The sequence below is a fragment of the Onychostoma macrolepis genome, chromosome 05 (genome assembly GCF_012432095.1).
Source record: "Onychostoma macrolepis isolate SWU-2019 chromosome 05, ASM1243209v1, whole genome shotgun sequence".
Taxonomy (NCBI): Eukaryota; Metazoa; Chordata; class Actinopteri; order Cypriniformes; family Cyprinidae; genus Onychostoma; species Onychostoma macrolepis.
The window spans coordinates 20,183,584-20,198,303 of NC_081159.1; the positions used below are offsets into that span (position 1 = coordinate 20,183,584).

The window sequence follows — 14,720 nt, forward strand, 5'->3', positions numbered from 1 at the left end:
CAATATTTTAACAATTTGCCATCATTTTAGTACAATGGCAAATAAAAACTATTTAATTTAGAAAACATAATGTTCTTTTTAAAACACTACATTTACTACAGTCATAGTATGTATGAAACTTAGCTGCCTTTGTTTTTTCATCAAATTTGAGAGTCCTTGGCAAACCTAGAAAACCCCCACGTTAAATAATTTAATTTGCATTAGTATTAATGTTTAATACTATGTTTGGTTATGGGTTATGAGAACAGTATAAATATAACACATATAAAATATAGAATAATTGATTTATAAAATAGTATTAATATAGAGCACTTTTTCCTTTCTGGAAGCTAGTGTGGTTCATTGTCACATTGATTTATTTAAATCAGTCAGAGGCATAATATTAGATCTGACACACAAAAAAATACAACTGCATATATCAAGTAATATTTCAGAAACTTTCTCCCTAAAATATTCCTGCATGTAACTGTTTCACATAATCTTTCAAAATAGAACCCTTATGCAGACATTGTTCATTATTTACAGATCTTTCATGTCCACATGACAGTTAAGGGCATATGTGTACACTGTCCCATCCCATGCAGATATATAGACAGAGAAGCTGGAATACAGTGTGTAGTATCAAGATTCCATACTTTATAGAGGACAGGCAGTATAGTAATCATTCTTACAACAATCAGTTTTGTTTGTTTTTTTCTTCAAATGAAAGCAGCAGGTTATAAAGTCTCTCAGGAGCTTGAGTGGTCTAGACATCATAGAACAGACGCACAAGATGATACCGGATTCCAAATGCCACAACACTACCCAGGACCTGAGAAAGAAATATAATATTATTTCAAACCACCAAAACATCAGTTTCCTTCGAAGAATTTACACAGTCTTTGAAAACCTGCATACATGAGGTAGACTAATTTTGAAAATGTGATTTCTACACCTGGAAAAGTCATGTAAATTAATGAAACCTTAAAAACGCCATGGTCATTTTTATAATCAATATACATTTTGCTAGATGCAAGCGTCCCCCCCCAGCTCAGTAGAAGAGAGCTACGTGTATGAACTGTGTTCCGATTGATATGATCCCTGCACAGTGTTCATTGCTCCCTACTCCCTGAGCAGGGAAAATCCGTTGAAGTTTACTTCACTTCGGAACATTCATTCATGGATTTGCGCTGCGCCGCTGCCTGCAGCATCTTCACACACAGACGAGTGGACATCATATACCTCTGTAAATAAATACAATTTAAATTCACGTCTCGCACACTTTAATGCCCTTTGAATGGAACATATACACTCGTTTTGAACTGGAATCATGGCGGAATATCTGGTGATGTCCACTTCGCAGGGCACTTACGGTCAAATAGAACAAATGTCATACGTAATAAGAGATACATACAAAATATGCAGAGTGGGAGGGTGTGAGGACTGGGATTGGGAAATGCTGCTCTAAAGTATTTTATCATAAAGAGAAAGAGAAATATATATATATTTAAATCCTTATCCTTAAAACTGGAAGAGTAGAAACCTTGAAGAAGTTTCAGCCAAAAAATTTTTTTTTTTTTATAGATATTTAGAGTGCCCAAAGATTAAAGTAAGCTTTAAAAACAACACAAGCGCTAGGGAGCCTTTGAATATTGTTGTGACTAATGGGGGCCTTATGATAATGGCCAGAAAGATGTATTTCTCATACATTAATGAGGGTGTAATGCCAAATATCACAAACTTCTTTACGGTTTCAAAGCATTTTGAATTGAAATAACCATATTATTGCACACTGCCTCTCAACTCTGTAATAAATTCAAGGGATTCACCTGTATTAACAGCATGATTGCAGTCAGGTTTCTCTCGTGGGTAGGTCCCAGTACTTTTAGTACCAGGTTGATAAGGGTCATGTTGTTACACTCAATAAACTCATCATCTCCTTCCTGCCCTCTCCGCACATCCAGAAGCCATAACGTTTCTGCCACCTGCAGGATAAAAGAGGAAATCACATTTAAAGATAAAGGGAATACCATATAGGTTATGCTCCTGTATCTTTTGTTACAGTTAACAATTAATCGCATCCAAATTAAACGTTTTTGTTTACATAATATATGTATGTGTACTGTGTATATTTATTATGTATATACAGGTATATACACATACACACACACACACACACATGTATATATTTCAGAAAATTTTTATTTTTATTTATTAAATATATTTATTTATAATATAAATATAGACATGTAAATATTTTCAAAATATATACTGTATGTCTGTGCATTTATATTTACATAATAAATATACACAGAACACACACAAAACTTTTATTTTGGATGCAATTAATCGCTATTAATCGTTTGACAGCACTATAACATTCCTAAACCTATTTATAATGATAAATACAGACAGTGGCATGAGTGTGTTTACCTTCAGAATAAGTTGCCCTAATTTGCCCAGGTCCTTCTGTTTGAACTTGGAGTAGCTCATGCCAAGCTTTCCCGTGTCAGATTGTAACCTGCATTAATCAGTTTAGGTCAAGCTCTCATAACCATTTCATTTAGCCTTATCTATAGGGTAAATGTTTAGGGAACACTGTTGAAATAAGTAAAGCATGTGTAAATTTTGATTACAAATAAATCATGAGTGAAAAAGAGTTTAACACCTCAAATGCCCACATATTCAAATAACTTTCAATGGCTGTGAAAATAAATTCTACTGTAAGTAAAAAGGAATCTATGTTATAGTTGATTTTAAAATGTTAGTGTAATAACCAACCTAGGCAGGCGATGTCTGGGACAGGGAATAATGTGAAACAGCTGAGGCAGAGAGTAAATGAAGTTGATGACTTGGGGGATGAAGAAAAGCAGCATGGTCTTACTGAAGTGGCCGAGTATCCCAACCACTGCAAACGTCATTCCAGCAAAGTAACAGAAAGTGTCTCCCACAAACACAGAGGAAGGGTACCTGATAAAAGTTATTCAAAGGTTTATTATAGGTTCAAAACTAGGAGTGCTTGATGTTAAGATAATTATCAGTGCTGATTGTCAAACCTCAGTTCAGCATTTTAATGGGCTGTCTTAAACTAAAGTAAGTAAAGATGATCAAAAAGCAATATATTTAACAAACCAGTTGTGGTAGAAGAGGGCTAATGTGGTGAAGAAAAAGGGAATCATGAAGTACAAAGAGAAAACATGGTCATCCCTGTAGTCTCCTGAAAGAGAAACATTAATCAAAGATCAGTTGAACAATAGAAGTTATAGAATATATCTACAGGCTTATTCAAATAAAAATCAAGCAGTGTCAGAGAGGTTTGAACAAATGAAATATAATGTGACACTGAAGACTGGAGTAATGGCGTCTCAGAGTTGAGTGTCACAGGAATGAATTACATTCAAAATATATTCAAATAAAAAACAGTTATTTCACAATAGTACTGTTTTACTGGTTTTAACTGATCAAATAAATACACCCTTTGTGACCATAACAGACTTGTTTCAAAAACATAAAAATATTATATATTTTATACTATAATATTATTATTATAGTATATATAAATGGTATAAATTATGCTTGTAGAAAGCAGGTGGAAAATTTGATAAAACAGGTTGAATAGAAACCCTCCCCTCACCATTGAGTTCCAGTATATTAAAGAGGATGATAGAGCCAGAGATGAAGAGAGCTTGCCCAGACTCAATGCCATTGATACCAGCCAAGATGTTGATGGCATTTGTGCAGAATACAGCCAGCATTCCCATATATACATAATACAGAATGCCTGAAACACATTGTATAAAAATGCTGAGAATATTGACAATCATACATATCAAACAAGAGGGCAACAAAATCAAATCTAGTGCACCAGACATTTAAACAGACTGTCAAACTCACCCAAGTCCAGATGCATCCCCAGCAGGACACGGAAAGGTTTGGGCACGACGATAAGAGTGTTGCCAAAGTTAGTGAAGTAGACCATGAGTAGAGGCAGGGAGGCCATAGTGGGCAGTAGCAGCTTGTGTCTCCATCGCAGATTCAGAACATCATCAGCAAAGCCCAGGAATATCATGCAGCAGATGGCCAACAAAGCACCAATCAGCTGCACAAACTACATGGACATATGCACAAATGCCATAGTTATGACTGCTGCCATGTATGGCTCAGTTACAAAGGTCATTAAAAGCAAATTAGTTTTTGTCTAAAAACATACACAACTGTTCAAAAGTTCTTGTTTTTTTTTTTTTTTTTTTTTAAATAAGTATTTTATGCTCCCCCAGGCTTCATTTATTTGATCAAAAATATCAAGCAATGTTGTAAAATATCTATACAAATTTTATAGAAAATGTATGTTTTCTACATCAATATATCTTAAAAAATGAATTATTCCTGTGATCAGTGACAGTCTTGAGTGTCACATGATCCTTCAGAAATCATTATAATTTACTGGTTTGCTGCTCAATAGACATTTCTTATTAGCAATGTCGAAACGGCTGTGATGATTAATATTTTGGACATATTTTAAGCTTTTGTAACATTGTAAATGTCTTTACTGTCACTTTTAATTTAATTTCTTAAAAAAAAAAAAAAAAAAAACACTGAACCTAAACAGATCATTAGTGTAAAAGGTGAATTCTGTTTCTGTTTAAATGTGTTTATGATTTTATAATTAAGGGATGATTATCTCACCTCGTTGTGAGGAAATCGTTGACACTGCTCTCCCATAAAGCACTGGAGGAAGGGGACAGGGATGAAGAGGAAGAGAACGATGAGGAAGACTGTGCCACTGATTACACCTTGCGATTCAGGCCTGGTTAATAAGGAAAAAAAACAGGAGTTAAATTCAGGATCCAGACACCAAATTGCAATACATAAGTTTGCTGTAAAAATGAACCACTTACACCTCTTTCTTTATGGTTTTATTTAGGTCCATGCCATAGAGTCTGGCAGATATGAAATGATCCTTAAAAGCAGGAATAAGTTTGACCGTTGCAATGCACCCAAGTGCAGACATACAACAGTTGATGATAAGAGGAAGAGCAGGAATTGGAGACATCTTCTCCATGCACTAACACGACATAAAAATACAAGATACTGTATCTACTGTACTATATATCAGTTATATGTCGAAAAATCTAGTTGAAAACAGCATTCGATTCCTGTCAGCAACATTCAAAACTTTTATGTTGCATATCCATAGTGAAGCTGTCATTGGCTTAAGTTTCTTCGAGGCTAACAAAAATTGGATTACATTTCACATGGCTGTAGACATCGCTGAATGAAATCGCGACAATTTGCTTGTTTTCTAATCGACCGAAACGGTTTTATACAAAAGTACTGAATCAATGAACGGCATTTCATTAGCTTTATGATGACAGCTAACTTAGATTTTCATAAACTCGGGTAAATTACAGTCAAGCGATAAAAAGAAAATAAGCCCCGGTTTAGGTTATGAGTTACTAGTTACTCGTAAGATTCTTTGACGTCAAAATATAATAGATGTAACGTTATCAGTTTACTGTATAGGTTTGGCTCTGCTCACACCACAAAATCCACGTCTACTTCCGTCAACATAATCCGTCCGCCGACTAGTTACATTAAAACAGCTTGCTTATTATACTCTCATAAACTGTTGGTACGACAGTAAAAGCTTCGAAGCGCAATACCGCTAAACACACGGTAGTGATCAGGTAGGTCTTTTAGCAGAGAAATACGTAAATATATTTGTTATCATCTTGTTTTCAGTCGAACCTTTGCAGACGTAACACAACCGGAAACAAAATTAATAGTACGTTAAAGGTCTCATTTTCAGTGTAGTAACATTCTGATTCTGTCCTTCAAATTTTATGTTTTGTGACATGACTCTAATTTTTAGAAATACCAAATAACAATAACAACAACAACAACAACATTAAGTCGTATTATTATTATTATTATATGTATTTTTAAAATATTCTATTTAATATAATCATACATTTTAATATTTGCCTTAAAATTTGTATTAAGCTCTACATCTTAGTTAAGGAATCAAAGCTGAAAAATGCAATGCTGTAATCTTATATTTGATTAAACAAGGTATTGTAAAAACAAACATTTAATTTTGATGTGGAGAGAATTGCAAGAACTCAGACAAGACAATGTAACAGGGATATGACAGTCATCAAAGGTTATGCTCACTCTATTATAATATCATATAATAACCCTGTGTTTTTTACAACAGTGAACACAACATTTACAAGCATAAAGACAATACACAAAATATAAGATGGTTACAATACATGAAAATGAATACATTACAATACACTGAAATAAATTAAAACACATTAAAACAATAATATATTATTATATATGTATGTATAATATATATTATATGATAGTAGTTAAGTATTTTATAAAACTATATATTTTTAATATAATTGTATAAGTATTACATACATAAGATTATTACAAGCTGAATTTGATTTTTTAAAGAATATAAATATTTGAATATATATTTATCAAATGTATTTATATTCATATTATCTTTGAAAATGTAAATTATGAATGTAAAATGTTGCTAGAATAGTAATAAAATAATTCTAAATGTAATATGAAGAGAGTCACCAAAAAAAAAACAAAAAAAAAACATTTGGCTAATACAGAAGTTGGCTAATATAGAATTAGAAAAATTAGCCCAAAACACAAAATAAATGGATACTTTTATCTTAAAAGTGATGACAAAAGGAACATAACATTCTTATATTTGTGACATAATGTAAATCCGTATAAACATCAGCGAGTGCGCTTTGTGGCGCGCAGGCAGCGATTATGCGCACTGCGCATGCGCAGTTTCGGCAGCTCAAGCGGGTGTGCGTGTCTCTTTAAATACGTGCAGTGCGTTAGCGGTGTGTGTTTGTGTTGCTACCATAGACTGTATTTGACAGCTCGACTGTTCTGTTCCTGCGCATTACCATTACAGACCATCCGACACCGACGGTGGGAGGGGGCACATTTTCTCTTGAGTTGACAGCGCAGGATATTATAAATGTGTGGTTTTATGTAGCGCGCTAAAGATTCACGAAACGGAGGCCATGTACCGATCAGCTCAGGTTTGATCGTAGCAGATGCTCGGACCTGAAGACTGGTGCTGAAATTACGAAGACATGATGTAGCCATTGAGCTGGTGATCTGTAGCTAGTCTGCGTCCAAAGACGGTGTTTCTCATCTGATCGGTAATATTTCCTTTCTGTTTTTTTTTTAAATACTGGATCTACATTCGGCGTCATATATGCGCGTCCAGCATTTTTGTTCATCGTAGGCTCGTTCCGAGTCAGCTGAACTGACCGATCTGAGTCAGTTGCCCAAAAATGCTGTCTAGGTAGGCAGCTCGCTAGGCTTTGAAACAGCTTTTCGAATGGTGACCAGTGAAGGGGACGTAAACATGCATGTTTTGATATGAACACCGTTATTGAATACAAGCTTAGATTAGCTGTCAAGAAGAAGGGAATTGAAATGAATCGCTAAATGGGTCATGATAAGCTATTTCGACGTTGCAAAGCTTTACTGACCCAGAACAACCTGGACTGTCAGTAATGTGACAGAATCGGAACGGGTTTGTATGAGACAGGCTTCGCACAGGACTAGACTCTGCAACCGATCTGAGTTTTCTGGAAGAAGTTCTGCACTTCTCCGGTTTCAGGTCAGGCATTGAATATCACACTTTCACCGAAATGCTTAGTCAGTTTGCTTAACTGCTTAAACTTTTAAGCACAGGTGGTAATACTAACACGAAACATTGTAAATCTCTTTGATAAGAACACGTCTTTGCAACCTTTGCAAAAAGGTTACTATGGTAACCTTAGTTTGGGCGCAAATGGTTAAAGTAGTAACTACAGTCATTATTGTGCAATAAAATTAGACCACTGTCGTGTGTGTGTGTGTACATACACATAAATATACATATACACAGAGCTGGGTAGATTACTTACAAATTGTAATCCGTTACTGATTCCAAATTACATGACAAAAAATGTAATTAGTAACGTAATCCATTACATTACATAATTTAGGTAATATAATCAGATTACTTTTGAGCTATCTCGTTTTTCACATTGATTTAAATAAGATAATCTTGTACCATATTGATATAAACATACAAAGAGTGAGAAAATATATTCAGTTTGATGTTATTAACAACATGAAGTGCATTACATATTATATTACGGCAAGGTTTCCCAAACTGAGTTTGTGAAGGAACTGCAAGGGGTTTATGGGTTTAATGAAAAGCTAATAATTAAGTAAATCATAAAAAATGTTAAATTAATACAAATAATTTTAAAATTAATCAAAACACTTACTGAAAAAATGAAATATTTTATTTGTTTACCTGCATCTCATGTGACCATAACCAACGTCAGAGATCCATGAACATGCAAATGTGATACTTCATCATTCAAATCTTTATTTTAAAATCTCAAGGGTTCTTCAAATAAAAAATATATGTGACGCTGGACCACAAAACCAGTCACAAGGGTCTTTTATTTATTTATTTATTTATTTTTTATTGAGATTTATACATCATCTGAAAGCTGAATAAATAAGCTTTGTTATGTTAGGACAATATTTGGCCGAGATACGACTATTTGAAAATCTGGAATCGGAGGGTGCAAAATCTAAATATTGAGATAATCGCCTTTAAAGTTGTCTAAATGAAGTCCTTAGCAATGCATATTACTAATCAAAAATGAAGTTTTGATATATTTACGGTAAGAAATTTACAAAATATCTTCATGAAACATGATCTTTACTTAATATCCTAATGATTTTTGGCATAAAAGAAAAATCGATAATTTTGACCCATACAATGTATTGTTGGCTATTGCTACAAATATACCCGTGCTACTTAAGACTGGTTTAGTGGTCCAGGGTCACATATTAGGTGAAAGAGGATCAGATGACAAAAAAAGTTGGTGAAATTGTGCATTTTAATGTGTTTGATAGACAAACGCCTTCCCACGTAATACATGGTAAAATAACCTACTGAGTGATAATTCAAATAAAAATTAATGTGCTCATCAGTAGTTGATGCAATATTGAAACACTTCTTAAACCTGAAATGATCTGAGGTCAAATGCTGTGTAGCACCTGACAAATGACTGATTTATGTGTGAATGTCCACAAAACTGTATGACTTTCTTAATGTATATAAGCAGCAGGCCAATATAGAAAGGCCAATTGAAAAGATGAAAAAGAAGAATTAGGGAGAATCAATAAATTATGAATAAATTATTGCTGTTGTGTAAATATGTAATCATGTAACCCATGAAAAAGTAACTGTAGTCTGATTACGAGTATTTTAAAATGTAACTTACTCTAATTACAAGTACTTAATTTCTGGAATCTGATTACGTAATCCAGATTACATGTAATCAGTTACTACCCAGCTCTGCATATACATACGTTTATTACAATTTTACAGCACAGTTAACAAATACAGCAGCAATAAGTCTGGTGTTGTGAAATAAATACCTTTTTTTTTTTTTTAGGTAAGCTGGCCTTACTTCTGAATTGTTTGGTAGGAAAACATTGGCCAAGAATATAATATATATGTAAATAGAAAAGAAACCATAGCTGATTTTCATGAATTTGACCTAAAACTAAAACTTGACTTAAAAGTACAGTTCACCAAAAAAATTACATTTTGTCATTATTTTAACCCTTATGTTGTTCCAAACACATATGACTTTCTTTTTTCCCTGGAACATAAAAAGAGAACAGCAATCAAGAAAGGGGCCATTCACACAGAATACGTTTTTACATTCAACTGCACCGTTTTTCCATTGTTTTTGTCATTTTTCTTGAGACCTTGCCTTTTTTTTCTTCTTTCCACTGCTCTGTGTCTCTGCGTGAACAATCCCTGCTATCAGTGACTCCTAAACATGCTGTCTAACATCTCTTTTTGTAAAAGAAAAAAGATCTTAAGGGCTGTTCACAACCACGTTTTTGCATTCCGCTGTTTTCCTTTCAGTTATTTTTCTACATTAACATGCTAAATGGACATGCTCATGTCTCGTGTCTTTTGCAGTATCTCATGCATGATGGCATTATAAAAATGCGTCTCTTGTGTTTTTATTGTCTCCCCTGTCTCACGTCTTGCATTTTTAAAAGCAAGAAGGATTTTGTTTGAATGGCCCCTTATGGGTTTAGAACAACATGACATTGAGTAAATGATGACAAAATTCTCATTTTTGAGAGAACTTTCCCTTTAAGATGTCACTGTTCCTATGAGATGTTGTTAACATGTTTTGTCTTTGCTGCATGGTATATCCCTACATCCTGTCTTTTTACACTTGACTTAATCTCTGTCTCTCTTTCCCTTTCCCCAGAGTTCCAACCTTCGTGAGTCAAGATTTTCAACCTTTCATAAACATGAGACTTAAGTGAACAGTGATTAGGGAGATGACGACTTTCCAGGACATGAGCTGGCTGGTTCAGGTGGCGCTCTTCTGCGCCTCGCTGCTGGTTGTATTAGCCTGGTTCGTTCAGTTCTCACTGGCGTTGCTTCGCCCTAGGTGGTGCACGAGGGTCCCGGGTAAGAGGGAGACCCCTTGGCAGCTGCCCTTGAGTCTCACCCACCAGACATTGACGGGCGGCGTGTGGGGTTCCCTCCTGAGGCTGAGGCTGGGGCGAGACGGGGCAGGGAGTGACACTGAGGCGGGCGTCAAAGGTCTTTTGTCCTCGCTTTTTGCGTTCAAGTCATTCAGGGAGCACTGGCAGAGAGCCTGGGTCCGGGCACTCAACGAACAGGCCTGTAGGCAAGGGGTGAGTACGATCTGGAGCAAAATTCAATTTGTTTTGAGACAATACGGTGTAGAAACATATGTAGGAGGGGTTGTATATATATATACGCGTGTGTTTTCATTGCTCCATGCATGTTTATACATGTGTAAGAGTATTTTTAGGCTATGTGAGTGTGTGTGGGCATAACATCATGGCCTGGCTACTTGCTAGCGAATGTGTGGGTTTGAGAGTGTCAGGGGACGCAGGTTCTTGTGTAACAACCACACACTTTCTCTCTCCTCCCAGAAAATCTGCTCTGCAGTGAGTATTACACATGACAAGCCTCAGTCTCCTCTGGGGTTTCTTTCATGGAACCAAATTTGCACTTATTTTTCCTTAGCTAATCAGTGTAAATGAGAGGAGTTTTTAATGGCTGTCTTAAACGCCACGATTTTGCTGAAAATGTGACACACTTATTGCCTAAGTGCACTGGTTTTATATTTAAGAGGCACACTTTCACACGATACCTGTTAAATTGACAGATTTCTTTTAAACTTTCTATTCATAAAAGAATCCTGAAAAAAGAACAGTTTCCTCAAAAATATTAAGCAGAACAAATGTGTTTAATATTAATAATCGTCAATAATCCCTCTCAATAGCCTTGTGGTTATTGCTTCGATGCATAGCGCAACTGTACTTGCCGCGACCCGAATTCGATTCCCGTCTCGAGGTCCTTTGCCGATCCCATAAATGCCCATAAATATAACTTTAAAATGTTTTTTTTCATTATAATCAGGAATATTTACAGATCCCATATTTGTAATGGTAGTGTAAATAATCACAATTTTCAATTAAACTTTTCTGGCAATATTACAACTAAGTGTTACATTTTGTTAACTGGTCCTGACCCCTGACCAAAAATATTTATATTGTTACATTACTTGTCAATGATTAATTATAGTACAGCATACTAATGTTGATTATTTTTTGTGATCAGCTCGTTATCTCTTGGCCAATCAGATACTCTGCAGTTCCACAATCAATCCTAGATATGTATATTACTCAAATTCTAGGAAAAACCACACAGATCACACCACTGAGTTAAAGGTCTCTTTTACAACTGGTTCCCTCTGTAGCCCTTCGTCTGGTTAAGAGTGTGTTTGAGGACTGGTGAGTTGTGTAAAGGTCTCCACTCCTATATTTAACTCTAACTGTATTTGATCTGTGTCTGTATCAAAGCTCAGTCTGCCCGGTAGGTGTACTTAGAAAAAATGAACGATGTCCTTCCATCCCCTCTCTAGACACTTTTCTCAGTGAGGTCAGGCTGAATCATGAAAAAATGCTTTTACTTGAAGTCTTTGAAGATCAGTTCATCAGAGGACTCGCCATCATTTTAAGTGATGGCTATCTGCATATTTAGTCTGATGAGATATGAGCAGAATGTAGAAATGGCATTTTCACCCAACAGGCAGTGCCAGTCAGGTTTTACAGAAAATGTGAGCCTTCAAGGGATTTAGACTTGAATACAGTGAACTTTGCTCCAACACCTGAGCTATATAGAAAGTCCGGGGGGGGAGGGAGGGGGAGGGGGAGGGGGGGAAATCCTTCCATCTCATTTCCTTACCGAGGTCTCCAGCCGATAGTTGTGCCAGTTCAGCAACCTAGTTATTTTCTCAGGTTGTCAAAGTGGGGGGAGGGAAGGCTACAGAATGCAGTTATGCAATTGCTCTCCCTTTATCTTAAATTTCTTCACAGTCAGTTGGCTTCTCTGGGAAAAGATAGGAGGCCGAGGCTAATAAATAGCCATTTATTAGTTAGCTGTTTAATTTAAGTGCGTTTTGGCTGTGTGCCATAACTGCAGCGCTGATTGTAATGCTGTCAGCTGATCCAAAAAGCAACTTAACGCTGCGAAGTGCAACGATTCTGCAGACTCTGTATCAGAGAGTCCTGAAGTAAGGACTTTTCCTAATGAATGTCTTTACCATTAAGAATCCCCACGTGGAAGTGAATCACAGGAGTTGATGTAATGTGCCACTGTGTGTGGTTTTTAGATTTAAAGAATAAAAACCACTGGCACAGGTTATGACTAGCATGTTCTGTTCTTGATTTTTAAGTGTATGCCAAACGGTTATTTGCGGTTTCATGATTGTGGTATGGAAGGTGCATTATAAACGTTTAGGGAATTACAGTTTCATGACTGTTAACATACAGGTTATAAGTGTGGGATGATAGTTTCAGGTATGCATGTACACATACAGGTTATATTGGTGCATTGTGTGTGGTTGTGTGAATCAAGCTAATTAAAAATAGGAGTGTAATGTTTTTGTCATACAGTTCTTCCCAAAGTTGGTCAGGCTACATCATAGATTCTTGATACAATAATTTCACAGGCTAAATCCAGTCATTTCAGTAGGAATCTGTGCAGTCTGGAATTTCATGTAAGGGTGAAGCATGCCCTCACACAGATTTGGAAGTCATTCACAAAAATGTACCTCGTTTACCAACAGAATGCTGCGTTGTTTTGAAGCTGTGCTTCACACATTACTACACTACTGACAATGGAAAAAGGACCTTTTTTGCTTGCGAAATTTGTGACCTTGTGCCTTTTAATACAGAATATTTACCAGACGTCTTTCCAAACCCTCCATCTGTTTCCAAATTGCATCTGTTTTCAATATCTCCCAAAAACTTTCACACAGTAGCACACTGTTGAGTTCAGTTCAACTCTCTTCTTTCAATTATACCAAGCACTTGACCATAACTGCATAAGAGCTTCAAAGCGGAGCTGTATAAAAAAGACAGCCATGCTTTATTTGTTCTTCCCCATTTTAATGATTTTACCTTTTATGAAAGGAAACCATTTTACGTTTCTCTGTTCATTTGACAGTTTTAACATCTGTGATTATAAGGTAGGAAGAGAGAGGGTTGGCTAACAGAGGGGAGACAGTTAACTGGCTCCAATGAAAAGTGGTCAGGGAATGGAACAACTCTGAATTTATTTGATTAGCAAGAAAAGCAACGTAGGTGTCAGTGTTCAACTAGGCATATCAATTTATTCTGCAATAACTGGACCTTTTGTGGGAATTTATAGTGCCGTGAAATGTTAGTCACGTGACTCTCCATTAGAGGTGACCTCCGTGTGCTAGTTAAATATTCCTGTGTTAGATTGGGCTTTGGGGAGAAGTTCCCATTTTGGAAGCTTTGATCTAGAATCTTGTCTCCAAGCAGACCGGATATTTGCTCTTTCAGCATGCCAGGTCATTGACACCCCAATCCACTCATATCAAGTTCTTCTGACCTGAAAAACCTGCCAGAGGGGTTGTTCCAGTGCTTGCAAGGTGTTTTTGTGTATGTACAAGATCAGATCGAGAGCAAAAGAGATTGAGCAACTTTCGCTCTGCCCCTCTGAAGCACCGACGCCATCTGTTGACACAGCAACATGAAAACAAACACCATGGTTCCAGCCCTAGCCATGGCGACCACCTCTCAGGTTGGAGAGTGAAGGAGAAGAGAGTCAAAGTCTCTCATTCTGTATTTATATCTGTTAAACATTCCAACTGTTTGTGCTTATTGATCTAATAATTAATGCAGTTAATAGCCAATTATTAGGTAAGACTTTAGTAAAGGGACCAATTCTCACTATTAGCTAGTTGCTTATTATTAACCTATTGACTGTTTATTAGTACTTATAAAGCACATATTCTGTATAAACATATTCTACATCCCTAATCCTACTCAATACCTAAATTTAGCAACTATGTTACTAACTATTAATAAGCAGCAAATTAGGAGTTTATTGAGGCAAAGTTGTAGTTAATGGTTTGTTAATAGCGAGAATTGGACATTAAAATAAAGTGTGACCAATTGTTATTTATTTACAGTAACAAAACTATCTGTTTTCTAAAATCTGAAGAAAAGGCAAAAAAGTTTGGATATGTCTATTTGTTGAGTATAATATTCGATATGTCATACTTTTATGGCTAATA

The 14,720-nt window shown here is 35.9% G+C and overlaps 2 protein-coding genes across 10 annotated transcripts in view; one reads left to right on the top strand and one right to left on the bottom strand.

Annotated features, from left to right (window-relative positions):
• c2cd2l (c2cd2 like) overlaps positions 1-14,720 on the top strand; it is a 34,382-nt gene that overhangs the window by 897 nt on the left and 18,765 nt on the right. For 4 of the 8 annotated variants that reach the window (XM_058774696.1, XM_058774695.1, XM_058774692.1 and 1 more), the window contains exons 1-2: positions 6,842-7,654; positions 10,341-10,776. In XM_058774696.1, coding sequence (XP_058630679.1) covers positions 10,414-10,776 — 363 coding nt within the window. In that variant the 5' untranslated portion in view covers positions 6,842-7,654; positions 10,341-10,413. Of the gene's footprint in view, positions 1-6,841; positions 7,655-10,340; positions 10,777-14,720 lie in introns of those variants that run through there. The other 4 variants (XM_058774694.1, XM_058774693.1, XM_058774688.1 and 1 more) reach the window with 3 other exon arrangements.
• On the bottom strand, positions 130-5,721 carry dpagt1 (dolichyl-phosphate (UDP-N-acetylglucosamine) N-acetylglucosaminephosphotransferase 1 (GlcNAc-1-P transferase)). 2 transcript variants are annotated; one of them, XM_058774703.1, is made up of 9 exons: positions 4,878-5,721; positions 4,666-4,786; positions 3,874-4,087; positions 3,614-3,760; positions 3,112-3,196; positions 2,761-2,949; positions 2,413-2,500; positions 1,809-1,964; positions 130-811 (listed from the first exon to the last, which is right to left on the bottom strand). In XM_058774703.1, exons 1-9 carry the CDS (start codon positions 5,039-5,041, stop codon positions 746-748), a joined length of 1,230 nt encoding a protein of 409 aa, XP_058630686.1. In that variant the 5' UTR covers positions 5,042-5,721; the 3' UTR covers positions 130-745. The 2 variants fall into 2 exon arrangements, with proteins under 2 accessions (XP_058630686.1, XP_058630685.1); XM_058774702.1 differs by lacking the exon at positions 130-811 and adding an exon at positions 830-1,223.

Bases quoted from the DNA above. Each gene is read 5' to 3' on its own strand.
- dpagt1 (XM_058774702.1), bottom strand. From the start codon at position 5,041: ATGGAGAAGATGTCTCCAATTCCTGCTCTTCCTCTTATCATCAACTGT. The intron at 1,965-2,412 runs GTAAACACACTC...TTTATCCTGCAG, and splicing joins TAGGGCAACTTATTCTGAAG to GTGGCAGAAACGTTATGGCT. The intron at 1,224-1,808 runs GTGAATCCCTTG...ATTTATTTACAG, and splicing joins CAATCATGCTGTTAATACAG to AGGTATATGATGTCCACTCG.